Here is a 21,157-nt window from a genome sequence, read left to right on the forward strand (position 1 = left end):
GCTGCTTTGCAGACAGAGACCGTGAGGGGAGGCCTGCGGGAGGTCCCCAGCAAGTGTCAGGTCCCAGAGTCCACGCCAGACACCACTTTGCCCTGCCCATCTCCCTGCCAGGGCGCCTGGCTTCCAGGCCGCGGAACCCGATCTGCCTCCCTGTTTCGGCTGCTGGGGCCCCTGCCAAGTCCTTCTGAATGTGCAGCAACTGCCAAACGTTCTAAGAAATGCCTCTTGGGGTTTTCTCGGGAGCCCGGAAGTCCCCTGGTCTGAGGGGACAGTGTAGCAGCTGTCACCCAGAGCTCTCCCGGGGGCCCAGGCTGGTGAACTGGAGACAGGAGCTGGAGGCCCAGCCAGGGCTCCTGCTGGTGGCCTGTGGCTTCCCACGTGCCCTGTTTACAGACCTTGAGCCCGGGAGAGCCAGCACGCCCAGGATCACAGAGCTACACGGCCAGGGGCTGGGGCTGTCCCAACCCTGGTCCCCGATTCGCTCCCCAAGGGGGCACATGGCCAACAAAGGGACGTATCTGATGGCCTGTCGTTACTTTACATTCAGAAGGATTTGAATCCACTCTATCTGGCAGCTGAGTACTACACAGGGCTTGCGGAGGGGGTGAAAATTATAAACTTATTTTTATTTCTTTTCTTTTTGTTTTTTAAGGAGGACGCAGCTCACAGTGGCCCATGTGGGGATCGAACCGGCAACCTTGGTGTTATTAGCACCACGCTCCAACCAACTGAGCTAACCAGTGACCCCTTATTTTATTTTTTAATAACAAAGAAATACCACTGGTGTTTTGACAAATAACTACATATTTTCACAATCTAGGCCATGGTATCTCTAGGTGACTTGCGGCAAAGTAAAGCCCTGGAGCTGCTTGAAGATTTACCTTGATTGTCTCCCTGATTGCCTCTGGGTCCCCCCTCCTCTTGCCTTCTCCCCAGCCCCCACCACCCTTTCATGCTTCTAAACTCAAGGGTCACACTGTCACCTGAACAGACCAATCACAATGGGATCATTATAGTTCAAAAAAAAAAAAAAAAAGTGCCTCTGTGTGTGTGTGTGTGTGTGTGTGTGTGTGTGTGTTGGGGGGGCAGGAATTTAGCCGCACCCAGGAGGGCAGTACAATCAGCTATTGTTGTGTTAGAAGTGTCCCGGTGATAAGAAGGGAGGCTAGAAATGCCGCTTTCTGAACTGATTGCAGAACAGAATAGAAAGTTCAAGGCCAAGAGATAGCTGAGAACAAGGCTCAGGGATCAGCCCCTCCAGGCGGCCCCCAGGGCTTCCGTTGGGCCTCCAACCCCTTGGCAGCGGTATGCGTGTCCCTGTGTCCCCCTCCACCGGGCTCCTAGGAAGGGGGGCCTAACTTAGTACCCCCCATATTTTCTCTCTCTTCCTGGGGGCCAGACATCCGAGGGTTCTGTAGAAAATCTCTAGCGGCACCAGGCACTGTTCAACCTGCTTTATTTACCTTCAATATCTCACTCACTGCTCACACCCACCAGGTGCTAACGGTGGCCACTCCTCTCACTTGGACTGTCAGGGAAACTGAGGCATGCGCATGGAAACAAAACGCTCGGATATGAACTAGAGCTGTGTGTCTGCACTTTCCCACCATGCTGCACTGTATCCTGTTTATCCCCTAAGACTGTCCCTTCGGGCGTCAGGTTTATAGGGAGGATAAACACTGGCCTTGAGCTTCCTGGGTCACTTCCGGTTGTTGATTCATCTGGGGCCTGATTTTGGCTAATCTTTCCTGGGGATACCCATCTGGGAGTTCTGCAGCTGTCATCTTCCCATCAGCATAATAGGGACCTAGAGGACAGAGGCGAGGGCGGGAGGAGCTACAGTGACCCGGCACAGGTCAGAGTGTGGGCTCTGGGCCAGGCTGTGGGGTTTGAATCCGGTTGGCCACTAAGCAGCTGTGTGACCTCAGGCAGGTTGCTTAACCTCTCTGTGCCTCAGTTTCCTAATCTAGAAAATGGGGATAACAATAGCCCTACCCCATATGGCCACTGGGAGGAATAACAGAGCACTTGGCTGGGTCCCTGCCACGTTTAGGGGACGAAAAAGCATTTACTTCAGCCCAAGCGCCTCACTGTATGACCTAACCACTGGGGCCCAGAAATTCAGGGCCTTCCCCTACTTTTGCCATCACATCATGCCGGGCTCCTGGCTCTTTCCTGGCAGGCACAAGCCTGGGAGCAGGTGGCAGCTGGGGTCTCCGGGCCACAGCCACAGGCCCCAGGGAATCTTCCAGATGAGTCACTGCTGGTGGGGCTCTGGTGGGGCACCGCCAGTCCAGCCTTATGGCATCACCCCTCAGCTCTCTGACCTCCCTGGTCGAGGGCCCCGATGCCCCTCCCTGAGCTTGGTGATGCCTTGGCAGCAAACTAATCACCACAAGGTCTCTGAGTCCACGATGGAGGCTTTGGCTAAGCTTTTCTGTCCCCCACCCCCGACACGAGACCTTCCTGAGATGTCACCTGTTCTGTATCCTGGTCTTTGCCTCTCACACCTGCAGTCACTGAGCCTTTGGTGGCGAGGCCCAGACATGGGGCTGTGTGTGAGTGGGGCTTGTGCAGGGCAGCGGAGCTGGGGACAAGCTAAGGCAGGTAGAGCTTCGTCCCACCCTCTCTCTCCCGCAGCTGTGAGGCGGACCCTAATGACATGGCTGCAGTTTGTGGCCTTCTAATAGGACAGGGCACACGTGACGCTTTATGTTACGTCACACTTTTCATTTAATTCCGAGCATGAGAGGTGGGTACTGTTACTGTCCACATTTTACAGGTGACCAAAGACAAGCTCAGAGAAGCTAAGCGACTTGCCCAAGATCACACAGCAAGAGAGAGGTCTGGGTTGGGAGCAAAGGACCCACGGTGCACAGAGGATTCCAGAGAGCAGCCAGAATGTTCTCCAACTGCACTGGAAGCAGAAAACTCATCTCACCCACGCACCCCTCGGTGACCCGCTGAGCTGACCTGGGGGCCCCAGCCTCTAATCTTATCGCAGCCCCACTAGCACTTGTCACTGCCTCTTTTATGGTCTGTGTACTCTGACATGTGTCCGTGTGGGTCGTGACGTACCTTCATTCCGACAATATTTGCTGAGCGTCAGGGAGGGGCCCTTGTTTATTAATTTATCGCCCAGCAAACACAGCGAGGCTCCTGCAGGTCAGGCACTGCACTGGGCGTGGGGGCCATGGAGCCATGCCCAAGCCAGTGTCCTTGTGGGAGGTCCAGGGTGTGGTGGGCACGGGTGGGGAAGCCAGCTCTGGGGGAAGACCCAGTGTCCTAGTTGCCAGCACTCAAGTTCAGAGAGGTCCCATGATGCGCCTGTAGTCCCGGGGACACAGGAATTCAGGATTCAAATAAAGGCCTCTCCATGCGCCCTCCCCCACGCCATGTGTATGGGGGGTCCCTGGAGCCAAAGTTGGCATTCGGGGAGTCCTGTGTTGCCCAGGGCCCTCCACCGGGAGCCATCATGGGCTGGGGCCCCGAGGGAGACAGCCTCAGAGCCAAAAGGCAGTGCCCTCAGACACCCCATCTCTGCATTACACTTCATGTGGACCAGACCCTATGCTGCAGGGTGTTGTGGGGTGCCCCTCCTATTGGGGACATGGGGACAGCTGGGCTGGGCCTTGAGGCTGGCGGGGTCCAGCTGAGTGGAGGTGAGAGCAGCCTAGTGCCCCCTCCTGTCGCCCAGTCCAGCGCTGGTTCCCAGGTGTGCTGTGACCCAGGAACACTGCAACTGTCGCTGCAGAGATGGGAAGGCGTGGGGAGGCAGGGCAGGTCTGGCACGGCTGGTGTTGCGGGGGGTGGGGGTGGGGTGTAGGGGGGGCACTGCTGAGGACTGGCCGGGGCTGGTTCTTCTCTCACAAGGGGTGCAGGACACCTCGTGGCCACCCCAGCTCAGCAGTCTGGAAAATCAGCTAGCATGTATATCTGCCAAGGTTTAAGTTTTTAGAGGCAGGAAAGTTCTGCTTCTGTGGTTTCTAGAATATAAAAGCAGAGGTGGGGGTGAGGTGAAGAGCCCTGCCCTCCCGGCTCCTCTATCTGGTCCCAGTACCTCCGGGGAGACGAGGGTGGGTACCTCCCTGTACCCCCTGGAACCCCCAGGTATTGGATGCTGGAGACCCTTCCTCAGGCACACTTGCAGCTTCAGAGGCCAGGAGGGGCCCAGGTTTCACTGCGGAGCAGCCCCCCTGGAGGCCAGGGCTGGGGTGTCCACTCTGAGGCTCCAGGGGACCTATAAACAGATAGAGCTTCACCCCATTCCCTGCACATCTGGGAGGGGTCCAGGCACCCCCAGTTTTCCGTCCCCGGGTGATTCTCCTGTCTGGTCAGGGCAGGGAGATCACCACCCATTCTGGGTCCCAGCCTCGAACCCCACTCCTGGCAGCTGGGATTCAGGACCTGTCTCAGGCAGGCGGTGGCTTTGGTTCTCGGATGGCTGGAAGGGATGACTCTGGGGCGTGGGAATGGCTCCCGGGGCCCAGCAGCTGCGTCCTCTGTCACTGACACTGGCCTCCAGCCCCATGCTTACCCACTCTCTAGGGCCCTTGTGCTACCAGGGAGCTTGTCAAGCTTCCTCCATATTTTCTGTGTGATTTTTGTGATGACTGTCTGTCGCGCAGGGTCTCTGGTCCCGCTCCCCGCACAGGAACACAGGACATGGGGAGGCCAAAAAGGAACACCCACGGAGCCATGGACAGGGGAGTCACACCACTATAGTCTCGCTGGCGGCTGGGGTGGAGACACAGAAGCAGGAGCCGCACAATCCGCAATCCGCCATCCGCTTCTCTGCCAACCACCCAACAAACCTAACTCGCCAACTGCAATCCATGCTTGCCAGCTTGGCCACGGCAGTTATATCAGTGGCTAATGGCTCACTGGTTACGGCTGACGGCCAACTAGCCACAGCTGACGGTCACCTACTACCCAAGCCAGCACCTTTCCACGTGAGGCCAAGAGCCGGTAAACTGCTCTCTGGGACTCTGTCCCCACACCGTCTGTCAGGCTGGCCCAGGTTTCTCTCTTCCTGGCCCCACGCAGTGGACCTGACAGCGTCCTCAGTGGGTAGGGCCCCGCGGCTCCGGGAGGAGACTCTGTGAGGGGGAAGGAGTGAGGGGGGCCAGAGCATGTGAAGAGCCCCCCACACACACACACACTGGTTCTGAATCTGCCCGTGACACTCGTGGGTGTGAGCGAGTGGCTCCCCTCCCCAGCCTGTTTCTCATCTGAAGACACATCCTATACCTGGCCTAGGTGTTTGGTATACAACACGCACTCCTATTCTTCCTGAAAGGAGGATGCTAAGAGCCCCCTAACCTTGGGGGCCCGGGACACACCCCAAAGCTCACTCTTCCCCCACTCCACTGTACTCCCCACGGCAAGGCCAGGCTGGACCCACGGTCGGTGAAAAGATGGACTCCCTCAACCCCATCCTGTCCCCATTTCTGCTCCCTGAGACCTGCTGGGCTGCAGCTGGGCCTGCGGTCCCTTCCCCTTTCCTCAGGGGCCACCACCTGTCTCAAGGAGTCCCTGAGGCTACTGGTCCTTCCTTCCATCCCAGGACCGAGCCCAGGGGTACATCCAATTCTGGGTGTGCCCTTCTACCCCGAGGGCTCAGCCTGGTGGGCAGGAGAATCTGTGGGGTTTCTCGCCAGCCTGCTTCCTGGGAGCAAGCCCTGGCACTCTCAGTCTGGATGGCTTTACGAGTGGTCTTTGGCTCCTCCCTGCTGGGTGTTGGGGGCTCCTCAGTGAAGAGAGTGAGGCCAATCAAGCCCCCCTCCCCTCTAGGAAGTGGAGGCTTCTGTCCTTTAGCTGTGGATCACACCCAACCTCCTGCCCCACAGACATAGGCCCAGAGAGGGCAGGCAGCATGCCTGAAGTCACACAGCAAGTCCAGCCCACACATCAGACCCTCATCCCTGGGTGGGTGTGAGAGAGGCTCCAGAGAGAAAACAGGCAGCTCCATTTGGAGTCAGGTAAAGTGACTCAAGGTGCTAGCTGGACAGGGTTCAAGGGGTCTCCTCCCTTGGGGAAAGACGGCCCAAAGCCCTTGGCCAGAAACTGCCCAAGCACAGGGAAAAGAGAATCAGAAAGGCCTGGCCACTGGTCCTGGCTCTGCCGCCTACCAGCTGGGTGACCTTGAGCCAATTACTTAACCTCTCTGTTTCTTCCTTTACGGAAGCGGGTAAACCCAGCACTGCCCCCATCTGGCTGCTGTGAGTACTGAGTGCTGCGATGGATGGAAAGGATCTATCTGAAGCTTAAGTGTCCCAAATGCCCTGCATCTGGTGTTCACCAGCCCCACCCTCGGACCTGCATAGCCTATGCAGAGGTCCCCCATAGCAGCCCCTGCTGGCAGCTGGGAAGTTCTCCATCCTAGGGGGTATTCTAGTTGGCAGGATGTGGTTGGGAGGGTTGAGCCCAGGCCGGGAGTAGGACTAGACGAACTACTCCCCTTTCTCTTCCCGGGCCTCCCCACGGAGGCCTCTGCACAGCCAGTGTATGGTCACTGGTGCCGCCCCCGCCGGGACTTTCATCTGCAGACAGTCCCTGCAGAAAGTGGAGACTGAACAGGGAGGTCTGTTTACCCCAAACATTGAAGAAAGAGCTGCTGCTGTGGCTGGGCTCTTCAGGTCCAGCAGCCGAGTAGCCTGCCGGGACAGGCCATCTGTCTGTCAAGATCTGGGGCCAGGGGCCCAGTGAGGGTGGGGGATGGGCTGCCGGCCAGTGGAGCCCAGGTGGGTCCTCAGCTGTGTTCAGGGCTCTTCTTGTCCTCGTCCACAGCTGCTCGGGGCCCAGCTCCTCTTGCCCGCTGGACCAATCCAAGTCTACGAAGGCCAAAGAGCATCACTAACTTACACGAAGGACCCAAATCAATCTTGATTTCAAGAGAAAATGAGCCCTGTGAGTCTGCAAGTCCCATGACAGGGATCTGCCAGGCAGACGGACACCGCTGAACTGGCTGGGCTCTGGACCCGGGCGGAGAGGCCTTTACCCACAGCCAGCGTGGGTTGGTCAGGTCTGTTGGCATTACTTACCGGCTTGACTGCCCCCAGGGAGCCCCGGGCGCCCAGGAGCTCTTCAGCCCTCCCGAGGCCTGAGGTCCCCATTTCTTTGCCCCTGGAAGGAGGGGCTTGGTGTGTATTCTCAGGGTTTGTAAAGAGCGACAGCTGGACACAGACAGACAGACAGAGGAGGAGGCTGAGCCAGCTGGGGTGGGCGGGGTAAAGGCTCGGGACTGGGAGGGGCAGGAAGGTGACAAGGTGCCCCAGCCTCAGGCCGGCTCTCACGGGTAATGCTTGAGAGTGGTGGGCCTGGGGCCGGTGTGGGTGGGCAGGGAGGGCACTGGAGCCAGAGGCTTGGTCACGTCCTGCCCGTGTTGCCCGAGTGCATGAGCTGGGGGGGCGGTCAGCGTGCAGAACTCTCCTGTGTTGGGAGGGACAGTTTCATCTTCCTTTTAGAGCCTTCTCAGGGGCTCAGCATGCTTTCCTCTCCCGACCCTTGTGTCTCACTGGAGTGATTCCTTGGCAAAGCTGCCAGCTTGCACAGTGTCCTTTTAATTAGATTCTCCCAAATTCCCTCTGTCACCGAGTTATTAATATTTATCAGGAGTACACCTGATACGATTAGATCGGTGGGCCCAGGAGGGACGGACGGAGGGGGCCGCCCCTGCTTCCTCCTCCCCCTCCTTCACCTCTTCCCCATCCCCACTCCAGTGCTCCCCCTTCTACCTTCTGCCTGTCGGGTCCTGCATGTCTCTCCCTGTCAGCGCCCCTCCCTGCCCCCACTTGGAGTGCGCTGGGCGTAGGGCAGGATCCCCACCCTGGGAAAAGGCTCACTGGGTGCGAGAAGGAACAGCAGCAAGCTCCTTCTGCAGAAGACGGGAGGGGCCAGAGCCATGTCCCATCCTGTTGGAATGGGAATTAGCAAGAAGATTTCTGAGGATTCAGGGGCCCCACTGTGCCCACAGCTTCTCCTTCCACCTGGCACCCATGGGGATTCTCTGGGGAAGGCTGTAGTCCAAGTAGGACGTGAGCCCCCACCTGCCTCTCCCCTCCCAGGACACTAATTCCTGGTGAGAAGCCCAGGCTTTGGAGCAACATGACTGTGTTGCTGAATCCCACAGCCAGGTCTGTGTCTGGGATTCATCACAACAGCTGGGGACAGGAGTAGGGGCTGTGGGGGCTGTGTCAACACAGTAACCTGGTGTCCCAGGGCCTGGGAGGCAGGGCGGGCCAAGCAGGCCCCAACCAGGCTTTGGAACTGGCTTTCTAGAAAGGAAAACAGCCTAAGGGGTCCTAGTTTTCTGTCTGGGATTTGGCCGTCTCAAGTGCCCTCCATGGCTGGAGGGCAGAGGCCAGTGGGGTCTGGAACCATCACTGGGACACTTTCTGCTGGGGTGGCCTCTCTAAGCGAAACCATCATCAACCAGATTCTGGGGGCCCAGCAGCCCACTTTACAAGCAGACCTTGGAGCTGTGGGTACATGATGAGAGGGGTCTGTGCAGGGACCCAGAAGGCCAGGCCAGTTTGGTGAACCAGCACTTTAGACTCTGGGCCTCCCAACATTTCAGGGACCCTGAGACCACTTTGGGGCTGCCCTGGAGGCTGTACTCCCGCTCCGAGGGTTGGGGGAAGGGTCATGGTGAGGGCCTGACGTGGATCTAGGATGGTCCTTGGTAAGACTCAAATCTACAGACTCCTTGGCCACTGCACGGGGGAGGGGAGCTGTAGGTCGGAAGTGAGGGGCACCCACTTCCAGCTTTGCTGCACTGTCCCACCCAGAAGCACCTGGAGAAACACACCTGGGGGCAGTGCCTCTTTCTACCTGCATTCACCTGAGTCCAGTTCCTGGGTCTCACCTGAGAGACCTCACTCCCATCAGCAGCTGTGCGCTGCCTGTTCCAGGCAGAATGTGGAAGAGCTGGGTTTTTTTGTCTCACCCCCCCAGGAAGCCAGACCCTCCAACACCCTTACCTTTACGCCCCGTGTGCCTGACACGTCTCACCCCACCTCGCTGCTCTGTTTCAGGCTGGCGCTTCTGAGCCCTAAACATTCACTTCTCTTTATCTGCCAGGCTCAGGTAGTCGTGCGGCCAAGCGGAGCAGTGAGAACTGGGGGAATCTCCCGTCTAAATTAACCATTCCACAGAACCTGGGCATTTATCAGAAAACCAAGAGGATGCCCGGGTTTTGGAGAAAGAGGGGGCTTTCCTAGAAGTGGAACCAAGCCTGCTATTTGTGTAGGTGGTGGGATTTCCGCCCCCAGCCCCACCCCAGGGCACTTGCCCAGAGGTCTCAGGGTCACAGGCACTTTTTCACTAGTTTTCCAACTGGGGCAGGAGGTGGATGAAATAGAGGATGGGGCTAGACACCTGGAAGTAGCCCTGGAGACCGTCATGGCTGGGGGAGCCCAGCTGCCACCCGCCCACCCACCATCTATGCTCCTGGTTGGTTTCTGTCTCAGCTAGTTGTTTTACACTTGCATTTCCTTTTACAGAAGGAAACCGAGACCCCATATCAGAAAGCAGGCTTCCAGTTGAGCTAATATGAAAAGCTGGAACTCCGCATCTCGTTTCCACCTAGGCCTGTGCTTTGGACAGAGTGAGGAGCCCCGAGGGACAGAGTTGTCCCCACAAAGGGCAAGTTCCACACCGAGAGTCTCCACAGAGTTCTAGAAGGCAGAGTGGCTGGGATGCGAGGTCAGCGACTGGAGAGTGACTCTCCTGATGCCAGCCCCTTGGCAGTGCCTTTGCCCAGTTCTCCCCACCCGAAAATGGAGAACAGCTAGTTGGCACTCTCTTCGTTAATTCATAAACGCTTGAAAACATTTATTATTCTTCAGTCTTTATTTTGAACAGGGCCCATCCTTTCCCCTTCCGAGGTCTTTTCAGTCATCTTGGGTGTCCCTCTCGGAATCTCCTACCGGTCCTCCTCTAGCTGGTGACCACTGCTGTACTCTACTTCTCACTCCTCATTAACTTGTAGCCACTAGGACCCGTGGTGTCTTTTTCTATTTTGCTTATTTGTGATCAAGAATCAATGAACTTGATCAGTAAACTTTTTGTCCGGTCCTTGGTGAAGCCTTCCCATATTGCTGACCTGCACGTGTCTCTCATTGGTTGATGGGGTTTTGAACCTGCTTCTGCCCCCGAGGGGCTGCTCCACCCAGCCTGTGGCGCTGGATCCCTCTTGCACCCTAATTTCAGTATCCAAACATCGATTTAGAAAATCAAATCATTCTAATGACTCAAAATATAACGTGCCCTCTTTTGTTCAAATTGTTGGTGGAAGAGCTGGTGGTGTTTGACCTGTCGGGGCAGATGTAGTATCATATACGGACCTGGAATGGCATATTTGCAAACCACTTTGTCCAAATTACACGGTACACGCCCCAGGAGCCCGGAGATCTGGTTACTCTCCTGAGATGTAGGGAGGAGGGTTGGGCGGGGGGGAGTGGATTAAGGAGGAGCGATGACTTGCAGAGTGTCCCAATGCCCAAACCTGAGTGTGGTCCGGGACGCCGCTGGCAGGTGTCCTCTGGTCTGCAGAGGGTGTGGAAGCGACCAGGCAGGTGTGGACCCTCCCCTCCTAAGGGCCTTGTGGAGGTGGAGGGTGTGAAGACATGGGAGGCCCTCCCCAACCCTTCACCCGTGAGGTCACCTGTGTGGCTGGTGACTGGTAGACACGAGGGAGCCTGTCCTCCCTGTAGTTCTCTTCCAAGCCTTTCCCAGGCCTGGCAAAGCCTGGTGCTCTTCTCTGTCCAGGAAGCTTATGCGACTGGTGGGCAGGGCCTGCAGCCAGCCTGCTGTGGGCTCTGTTCTGAAAACCAGTGCTCCTCCAAGACAAGGAGGGGGACAACTGACCAGGGAGAGAGGCCTTCCCGTGAGCGTGGGTGTGTACGTACGGGGACGCTGACCCGTGGGCCTCCCCTCACCAGGACAGGATGGTGTAGAGATGCAGGTGTGCCAGGAGCCAGTGTCTCAGCCAGAGAGAAGGTCCAGACCTCACGGGCCCCCTTGGGTTTGGACAGAGGGTGTCTCAACGGCAAGGATGGGCCAGAGCAGAACCCCCTGCACATGTTGGAGCCCTCCCACCCCTGCTCATTGCATGTCCTTAGGAGGAGAGTGGGGGACGGGAGACCCCAATAATGACTGAGACTGAACTGGGCTGATGGGCTCATACTGGAATTCAACTGGATTGAAAATAAATAGGATGAGGTCTGCGGCTCACTGAGTGCCTGGAGTAAGAGTCATACCTGTGGAGAAGTGTGGGTGCCAAAGGCCACTCAGCCACAGCATTCAGGGTTTGTCCCCTCTGCCTCAGAGGCATGGATGTGAGTGGCCTCTCCTGGGGGCCAGCAGGGTGGCTTTGCTCATTGGAGGTTTGCGGGGTGCGTATACACCCGCCCCAGAAACCCCAATGAGCCGGCGTGCTCCAACCTCAGTCCCCTGCCGCGGGCCCACGATACAAGGGCACCAGGTCTCCCTGTTGAGGCTCACTACATGCTTGTTGCCTGAATGTGTGAATGAATGATGTGGAATCGGGCTGTGCACAAGTGAATAAGGCCCCAAGAACTTCCTGGGTGGAGTCTCCGTCTGTGAGTGGCACACGCGGCCGTCTACACTGCAGTAGACAAGCTGTGCCCAGGCCCTTGGGACCCAGCACAGCAGATGCTGGGTCTCTCCGGGCCCTGCCGAGAGTCTGGCTCTTGCGTGGCCGGTCGGCCCAAGGCCATGACTGCCCACTTGTTATTTATGGGAGAAGCAGACAGAGCTGAGCAAAGACAAACATCCTGATGGGCATCCTGCTTGGGCCACACCCAGGGAACCAGCTGCTGAACAGGCTAGAAAGGCCCTTCCGGGCGGGGCTGGGCCCGTCTGGGGCCTCGTCCCCCTGCAGGACTGACTTTTGGGGGCACCCGCTGTCACACTGCCTGAAGTGGCCTGCTATGGAGGGTACTGAGTATTGATGGAGGGGCTGAGTGCCCGTCTCTGCCTGCACTCGGCTGGGGCTTGGCGTCCAGGCATGCTGGAGAAGCAGTACCTCCCACCCCAAAAGGACAAAAGTTTCTCTTAGCTGATGTGTCACTTGGGCTGGGTGCCAGCCCTGCTATGCAGAGAGGGGTGATGAGGCACTCAGGCTTCTCAGCCAAGGTCTGGTAGGTGGTGGGTGAGCTGGGCCCTGCAGACATGAGCCCCCTCCTCCAGTGGAGACGTCCAGGAGAGCAGCGCACATGCCCGCCCCTTGCAGGCAGAGGCAGGCACTGGGAGCCAGCCCCCTCCCCCGGTGCTCCGGGAGCACGAGGATTGACCCAGGCCCCTGCCCACACGTCCCGTAATCCTGGGCGTACATCCTTGCAGCAGGCTCCAGGGCTCGGAGGGCAGTGAGCCGAGAGGAGCTGAGGCCTGAATTCTCGCTCTAACTTCCACCCCGACATGGCCAGATTCACCTTGTCTGCCTCCTTTAAAATGTACACAAATGCACAACTCTGGCTTTTCCTGAATGGAACCCCTGGCATCTGTCTCGGTAAAACACTGTGTGTTCTGGGTGTGGTGGTGTCTCGGGGGCCCCCAACTGCTGGGGTTCACAGGCTCTTTCCCAGCAGCTGGGGGCCGCCGTCAAACTCTGTCTCGGTGGCCTGGATCCGCCCTACCTCCTTGCCCTCCCCACTGCAGGTCAAGCGTCTGCTCCCTCCAGCGCCCATTGGCCCCATGGGCCAGAGGGCCAGGCTTCCCAGGAGGGGCCTGCCTGCCACTGGCCAGCCCTACTGGCTCCCCGGTCCCCAAGGACCCCAGCCACCCTCCCGTCCCCCACCATGGAACTGCCCAGAAGCATGTGCAAGCCTTCCCAGCACCAGGGCCTGCCACACGTGACCTAACAAACCCTGCCAGACCTCCTCCGATAGGCGCTGTCGAGCACACACTGTTGCCAGTATGATTTTATTTCCTTTGCGGTGGAATCCACGAGAGACAGAAGCACTGCTGGGGCCACGGCCGGCAGGGCTCATAGTGACCAGTCCCGGGCCTGGGCCTGGCCAGCGGGATCACATTTAAAAAACAAAAGCAAACAGAGAACGAATCACTTGCCAGGAACATCAGCACTCTTTTGGTCATGGTGGAAATTTCATGAAACTTTCCCTTAAACAACAAAAACCTGTCCCCTTTAAGCCCAAAATGCTGGAGAGAAGCTGGCCCTGTGACTTGAGCTCCCTTTGAACTTGAAATGTTGCCTTCGTACTTAGAAATTTAGCGGGGCCGCGGGGCCAGGTGCCTGCAGACTGCACCCCCTGCTCCCCGGAGGCCCAGGGACCCAGGCACCTCCCTCTCCTGGTCTCTCAAGCAGTGACCCAGGAAACCAGCCCCAGCTGCGGAGGTTTTCATGGCTGAGGGGTGAGCCCTCAGGTACACACACCATCTCTCTGCTGAAGAGCCTTACAGCCCACGTACACCCAGACATGTCTCACAGGGTCGCGAGGTTATGGTTCACGGTTGATTTTTCTTTGTGCAGGAGTGTGTGGCATGGGGTGAACTTTACAGAAGAGGCACAGAGATCCCCGCCATGGCCGGTGGATGCTTGGAAGAGAGCAGGTTCGCTGACTCCCAAACCGGGGAGAGCTGTCAAGTCCCAAGCAGGACAGCAGTCAAGGTCGCCAAAGGCCAAGGTCAGTGGTCTGTTCCCTGAGTGGCAGGTGAGCTCCCTGGGACCTGATAAACCTCCTGGTGACCGCTGTCACCTGGACAGTCCCCTCAGCTGTCCTGTGAAGGGGGCTGGTTGGGAGTCACCATTCTCATTTGCAGGTGAGGAAACTGAGGCTCAGGGAGGGAGAAGGCCAGGTATCCCGGAAGGGTCAGAGGCAGGACAGGAACCAGGCTCCTGATCCCTAGGTGTCTTCCGGAAAGGCAGCACTGCTCGCTGCTGTCAGGGGAGCCCTGTTCTTCAGCTTCATAACTTTGGGGGACAAGAGCTGTTTGGTTTGGGGACAGTCTCTTATGAGCCCGGGACAGAATGCTTTCACTCCAGCAAGGGACGGCCTTGCTGTCTGGATAAGAAACGCGGGGCTCATGGGGGAGTGCCCAGCCTCAGGCCGGACTTGTGGGCTCCCTCCCTTCCCTGGGCTGCGGCAGAGCTCAAAGACCAGTCCTGGCCCACCTCTGGCTCAGGCCGCACACCTGCACACGTGTGGGTTTTCCTGGGGGAGCTTCTCCTTCCTGGGTCGGGGGGTCTGCAAAGGCCTCTGCTGGGCAGACAGACCAGAAGAGACTTCCTTCCCTTGGCCTGGGGAACCCAGGTGTCCCTGACACTGCAGCCTCCCTGCAAGGCACAGCCTTGAGCAGGCTCCTTCCCGTCACCCTGGGGGCTGCCTCCCTTCAACTTATTTCTACCAAACAAGAACCGACAAGAGAGCCGAGGGACCTCACAGAAACCGAGGGGAGAAGCACAGAGGCCCCCTGCCCCCCAACCCCCGCTGTGGTACACAGTCTTCGCCCCATTTCCTAGGTCCACCTGTCAAAGGTTGGAGCTGGGTGACCTTTGCCAGGCACTGCCGCTTTGCCCAGGGGAAGCCCACATTTCAGGGCAGCACCTTTACCCTGTCCAGCTGCCTGCCCTCCAACAGGGCTTCAGGAAGGGCTCTTCCGGAAAACTCAAAGGACACTTGGTCCTGGCTTCAAAAACCTCTATCCTGAGACTTGGCCAGTTGGGACGACACGGCTGCCTGCTGACAGCCACACCGAGGTTGCCAGTGGACCGGCCTCTTCTGGACTGACGGCCATCCTCCTGCAGAGGTGGCTGGGTCCCTCCATAACCTCCCCCCTCCAACTGGCTCAGGGAGTCAGATTCCCATGACTTGTGAGTTCCAAATCTTCCTGGTTGGGCCTTGAATTGGAACCTTCTGGAATAGCACACTGTTCTCTGCACCTGGGGTGAGGACTTCAGCCTCCCTGTTCCCAACACAACCACCTGGTGTGTCCCCCACCCCCCCAGGCCCAGCTTCCTCCTGTTGTCACCTCCCCTTCCCTGGGAGCCAACCCTCCCCGGCCAGCGAGTCCCCACCATGCCACATCCTCCGTGCCAGCACGTGCACGCAAAGGCGCCCCCTCTTCCCAGAGGCCCAACAACGTCGTGTAACGTCGGTCACGACACGAGCGGCGGGGAAACTTTTAAGTCTGCGTGCACACGTACACCAGCCAATAACATTAAGTGTCATTTTAAAAAATGGGTTAAATAAGCAGCCTTGCGGACGGCGGGCGGGCTGATTACCCCGCATTTGCAGGTGCTGCTGGAGGGAAGGCTAGAAGTGTAATGACTGAATTATCACCCGAATGTCTTTTGCTGACTGGGAATAATCCTGGGGCAACAGCTGCCTCGGGGTTTTGGGCTGTTTTCCTCTAATTGCATCCAGATTAAGGGAGGGGCCTTCTCCATTGCTCGGAGCTGGAGCTGCGAGCAGCTGTCCTGGGAGCCCACGGGGTGAGGCGGGAGCACTGCGGGCAGGGACTTGGGGGGCGGTGGGAGCCCGGAGATTCAGAGGAAATGCTTTGCACCAGGACCCTCCAAATGAGAGGCTCCTTGGACACTCCCCCAGTAGCCCAAAAGCACAAGGCTTCGCTGAACAATGCACGACACTCTCCTGCTGGAGTGAGGGAAGGAGCACTTCCTCCCCCTTAGGTGTCCCCTGCCTCTCCAGGGGACGTTGCGCGACTGGATAAGGCGTGTTCCCAAATACTCTCACTAGGACGAGGACCTCCTGGTAGTGAGACTGGACCCACCGCCCAGCTCTCCACTCCTCCCGTAACTCCCAGCCCTGAGTCCCCCTGGAAAGGCGTTTGCACATTTCCGCTTCAGCACCTGTGCCTTGGCTAGCCTGCGGGAGGGATGCAAGAGACGCGGAGCAGAGTCGCATCTGACCTCCACACAGGTGAACAGCCCGCTGGGACGCGGCAGCTAGTTGGCCCCAGACAGGAGCAAGCCCAACCCAGACTGGAAGAACTGCCCGGCCTAAACCACTGACCTTCAGGCTCCTGTACGAGACAAGTGCATGCAGTTTGAGGCCACCAAGTTTTGGGGTTGTTATGCAGCATTACTGTGGCAATGGGTGACTGATACCCCTGTTCATGGGGGTGTGGTTTCTAGAGGGTCCACGTGGTACTCAGTTAACTTCAGCCGGTTCCACAATGGATCAGGAGCCAACACAGAAAGGCAGTGCTCTTTTCCCAGAAGCAAAGTAGATGAAAAGTCTATCCCCATCCAGCCGGGACACCTGCTGCTGGACCGCAACAGTCAGTACTCCGAGACCTGGGCACTGATGGGGCTCCAGGATGGTCTCCCCAAAAGGCTCTTGGACAGAGGGACCAGGAACTTGGAAGTGCGGGTCTCAGCTTGCCGGCTGAAGACTTGGGCTGATGGAGCCAAGACAAGCTGAGAAGGGGCCGGCTGCTGCTGACTCCCTTTCCTGTTGATAAACATCTTTTTAGATGTTTAAGGTAGATGGCGCCATCCTGTAGCCTTCAGCCTCTGTCCAGTGAGAAAAGCTGAGTAGGAACAAGCTCTCAGTTGGGGCTGTGTCTCCATGACTCTCAGCCTGTCAAGGATTTTTCTCCCCAGGAGGCGCTGGGGGATTCAAACCTCCTCGCTCCCACCAGACCCGGCAGTGGCATTCTGTGCAAATAGCTGGCTGGGGGCTCCCCACACCATCTGCCCATCTCTAAATCCCAGATGCAACTGGCATAAGATCTTTTGGAGGCGGGAGAGGGGGTTGGGAAGACCTGGTTCCCACCCACAACAGCCATGAATGTGGGCTACTTTACTGTGATTGCCTTTGCGTCCAACCACCTAGACACTGAGTTAGAGAAGACCCAGATCACAGCAGACTGCGGGGCCCCATGGGAAAGAGGGAGGAGTCTTTCTAGCTACTTTGTCTTGGTTGGTCAGTTAATATACTATCGCTTCCCTCGGACGTTGTAGATTCTCTTCAGAGGGTTTTGTGGCCACACGCATGCACACACACGCACGCACACACCTCGACCCATCCAGCCCCCAACTGGTTGCTGTATTTGGTGGGGTTGACCTTAAACAATGCCAAAAAACCTCAGGTAGAAATTCCCTGACTAAGGAAGAGGGGTCCAGCTCATGGCTCAGGTTCAGGTTCCTTCACACACCAGGAGGATAAAGTGTTTAAATGGACAACATGAAAGTCCCCAGCTTCTCAAACTCCACACTGCTCTTACACCTCTCTATCCTAAAATCAGCGGGGCATTTTTTCCTTTGTTTTTAGCAGACGTCTTCATATTAGTGTTGCAGCTCAGGCTAAAGAAGCGGTGGGAAGTCTGTTTGGCTCACTCAGAGAATAAGGCCTGATGAAGGGGAGTGTCCAGCTTGCAATGATGTCTCTGGGCCTGGATGGAACCCCCTTCTCTTCTGTATCCCCTGGTGCTGGTGGAAGAGCTAGACCTTTTTTTCCTGACCCTGCTTTCCCCATTGCCTGGGAATACCCTGAGATTGCTAAGGAAGCTGGAGGTATTCCTGGGTCCTAATGACATGCACCTTAGGAAGGCAACACAGAAGCCAACCGACCTGTGTCTCCAGGTGGAGGGGCTATGCATCCTGGTCCCACTGTTTTGGGAGCTGACTTTTTTCTGGGCCACTGTCAGGACTTACTTTTCTCACTTCCAGACTCTGCTTTTGTTGTTCATATGGAACAGTTCCCTTCATTTTGCCCAAAGGCATTTTCCTTATGATTCTACCACCCCCTGTCCCCTCCATGCCCATCCCCACCCCCTCCCACATGCCTGGGACCTCTGGTAAGGTCCCCTCAACCCTTGTCCAGCACAGGGAGCCCAACCTATCTGCGGAAACCAAAGCCTTCCCGAGGCGTCTTTGGGCCCTTCTTGCATTCTCTGGGGGGCTTGGGCGAGGGCGTTTCCACCGTGCCCCCATAGGGACAGCTCTCCGAGCTGGGGTGGTGGCCTGTACACTCCACAGCGGGTATGTAACCGCTATCCCACATGCCTGTCCCACACAGCTTGCACAGGTCATGAAGGCTGCAGGGGATCCGGGGCAAGAGGCGGAACTGGTACAGCAAACTCCTTGCCTGCAGAGAGAGGACAGGCAGTGAGGAGGGGCAGGGGACAGCGGGTGGCCACAGAGCACCTGTGGGCTGACCATGTGCCAGGCTCAGGGAAGGGGTTCTGCCTGCAGAATCTCATTCAATGCCAGCATGGCGGGACCCCTGGTGCAATTGCAGTGACAGGACCCAGGGGAACAGTTCTTGGAATGGTTGTCACATGTGGCTCGAGACAAAAGGCTCCTCAAACAGCCCGCATGTGCAGGGTAAACAGGGCAGCCAAGAGCGGAGCGGGGCCCCCACTGTTTCTCATGACCCCTCACTCAGCCCCACTATGATGCGCTAGTGTTCTGCTCTGCCCCACCGCTCCACCATGCAGCCCTGCAGGATGTTTCCATGCTCCTGTGTGGGACCGGGTCCTCTTCGAGCCCTCCTCCTACCCACATGACTACTGACCCCAGGGACCCTCTGCATTGCCCCCAGAAGACCACTAGAGAGCTTTAAGAAAAAAGCAGGACTTTGGGAAGTGGGGGAGCAGCAAAGCCCATGGTTCCCCTTTATTCCACTAACCTTGGATGAGAAGCAGCCACCCTCCCCACAAAACCTCCTGGGTTTTCCTGGTTCTGGGCTGTGAGTGAGGCGCCCGAAAATGGGGAACCTATCAACCCGGTGGTCATTTGTTCACTCCACGCAGTGAGGGGAGCTCTCGTGTCAGGACCTGACAGTGATGGGCCCTGAGGAGCAGGGCAGCCAAGCCCCAGCGGTGGCCAGAGGCGCTAACCGCTGGACCTTGGGGCAGAACTCCCGGGAGCTCTGCATGTGGGGGCGGGGCCTGAGCGGAGGCGGGGTTCTGTGAGTAAAGGGGTGGGGCCTGCGTGAGGGGCGGGGCTCTGTGAGTGTCGGGGGCGGGCGCTCACCTTCCTGAGAACCAGCTCCCCATTCATGTGCATGGCCAAGTTCCCAAAGTGCAGGAGCATCTGGTCGGTGGCCAGCTGCTGCTCAATGACGTCATCCCCGTAGATGGCCACAATGGCCACACAGATGAAAAGGTGGAAGTAATCTGTCTGGGGGGTGTGGAGAGCGGGGTTCAGACAAGGCCTCTCACTCAGCCCCAGGCCCTGCCTCAGGTGGAGGCTGAGTGCAGAGGTGCGGGTGGGGCTGGGCAGGCCACGCTACCTCTTTCATCCTGTTTCTACCTGCAAATGAGCCAATGTCAGGGCCTGTGATAGTCGGTGCCACAGGCTGCCGTGACGCCCAAGGGGTGAGGCTGGCCCCGGTCTCCCTCGGGCTGCTGCTGCTCTTTGGGGAGCCCTTTGGGCCTCTCTGACATGGGGGCAGAGGACACACTTCCTCTGGAGGCTGGCCCGTGCTCATTCTGAAGCCTCCTTGGTAACAGTCCTGAGAGACAGTGAGTGCAAAAGGCTGGGTCAGAACACACCCCGGTGGCTCCTGGAACACACCAGCGAGAAAACCTTCTGGAGCCACCCACCAGTCAGTGCCCTCCTGCCTCCAGGCTGAACGTCCCAACTCCTGCCCCAGAGAGGACTCATATTTGTCGCTAAGAAAGTGGGGAGGAGATGCTAAGAGAGCAGCACGGCAGCCTCCCGCCGGTCCCCACGGAGCAGCAACGCCCAGCCTGCAGCAGGAAGCCGGCACTTGGTCTTGACCTTGGCGCATCCTGCTCCCTGTTCTGTCCGGATGCACGGAGGGCACGTGGCCTTTGATTCACATGCACTTCCGGGAGCAGAGGAAGGACACGGAGCACCAGGAAGCCCAGGTTTAGTCTCCCGACGTCGACCACCCAGCCAGACGGAACTGCGTTTCTAAACAGGGCCGGGCGGGGCCCACAGCACAGGCGGAGGTTATGGCAGCGACGCCCCACATGCCCTGGAGAGAACACCCCCCAGACTGCAGGCCCCGCGCTGCAGCCCTTCCTCCGAACTAACCCGGAATGGTCTTGTTTGGGTTCTGCAGCTATTTGAACTCTGGCTGGGGTGGGAAGCCAGCAGAAGTTTTCCAGGAAGGTGGGTGCACTCGGAGGAGCATAGGGAAGAAAAGGGCGCACAGCCTGTATTGGGCTGGACAGGGGTACAGGACTAGTTGCAGTTCCCGGGCATCGCCCAGGGCCGTCCAGCCACTGTAGGCAAACTGGAAGTAAATGGATAGACTACAGCCTTTCTTACTCAGGGGTCACTTTCAAAGTCAAAGGCAACACCTGGTAGCGATCCTTTCTGCAGAGCTCACTCCTGCTGAATTAGCGTACCCCCACCCCCATTATCCTATCCCCCAAAACTCCCGTGCTAATACTTTGATCAAGGGGAGGGGCCAAATGTGGCTAAATATAGTCTGAAGTCTGAAAATGATGTAAAGTGGATTTGTGGACTTGGAGAAAAATGGAGGCCAAGAGAGATGTTCAAACTGGCCTCCACCCCGGAATTCTTACCAGATCACTGTGATGAAATCACCGTGAGAAATGGCTGCATCTCTTGGGTGATGCTCAGAGTTCGTGTATAACATTAGCCTAAACATGATGTAATGGGGGTGGCATTTTGCTGCTGGAAAAACATGCCATGGGGCCTTGCAAAGCAGACACGATTGGAAAACAATGTGAGCCAGAGTTTTGGACCATCCGTGCCAGTACTTGTTCTGATTAGTGCAGACATTTCACTCTGAATGTACACAGTGTCAAGCTGGCTAATCCAGGCAGGCAATGAAGCCAGACCGGAGCCGGGAAGAGCGTGGGAGGCGCTGAGGATGGAGGTGGCACCAGCACTACCTAGCTTCAGACTCACTTTTATCAGATATCACCCGGCTGTGACATTAGAAAGGAGGGAGAATGCTGATGCAAATTTCTGCAGGCTGCTGTCCACCTGTGAGGTTTGTATCATCCAAGTAGCCAGTGAGAATGTGTCTTGCAGAGAGCATCATGGCCACCTCCCGGATGCATCGACCCTATTTTTTTAAAGGCTGATGGATTCCAAGAGACTTGTCTATTCTTTGACATTGCCAGCTTGTCACTAATTTGGGTGTTAAAGCCATGTGACAGAGCCAGTACTGCACGCGCAGGAGACGCTGATAATGGTGGATGG

The 21,157-nt window shown here is 57.5% G+C and overlaps 1 protein-coding gene and 1 long non-coding RNA gene across 4 annotated transcripts in view; both read right to left on the reverse strand.

Moving 5' to 3' along the window:
* Positions 1-2,597: 2,597 nt before the first annotated feature.
* Positions 2,598-7,157, reverse strand: LOC117013757 (uncharacterized). Its single transcript, XR_004421369.1, has 3 exons — positions 7,044-7,157; positions 6,594-6,833; positions 2,598-4,240 (listed from the first exon to the last, which is right to left on the reverse strand). It is a non-coding gene; the product is annotated as an uncharacterized LOC117013757 (long non-coding RNA).
* Positions 7,158-17,145: 9,988 nt separating this feature from the next.
* Positions 17,146-21,157, reverse strand: part of TBC1D16 (TBC1 domain family member 16) — a 67,040-nt gene continuing 63,028 nt past the window's right edge. For 2 of the 3 annotated variants that reach the window (XM_033091902.1, XM_033091901.1), the window contains exons 11-12: positions 18,986-19,132; positions 17,146-18,095 (exon numbers count right to left, since the gene is read on the reverse strand). In XM_033091902.1, the coding sequence (XP_032947793.1) occupies positions 17,847-18,095; positions 18,986-19,132 (396 nt within the window). In that variant the 3' untranslated portion in view covers positions 17,146-17,846. Of the gene's footprint in view, positions 18,096-18,985; positions 19,133-19,264; positions 19,467-21,157 lie in introns of all 3 variants that reach the window. The other variant, XR_004421414.1, reaches the window with a different exon arrangement.

Source organism: Rhinolophus ferrumequinum, chromosome 21 (assembly GCF_004115265.2).
Source record: "Rhinolophus ferrumequinum isolate MPI-CBG mRhiFer1 chromosome 21, mRhiFer1_v1.p, whole genome shotgun sequence".
NCBI classification, from domain to species: Eukaryota; Metazoa; Chordata; class Mammalia; order Chiroptera; family Rhinolophidae; genus Rhinolophus; species Rhinolophus ferrumequinum.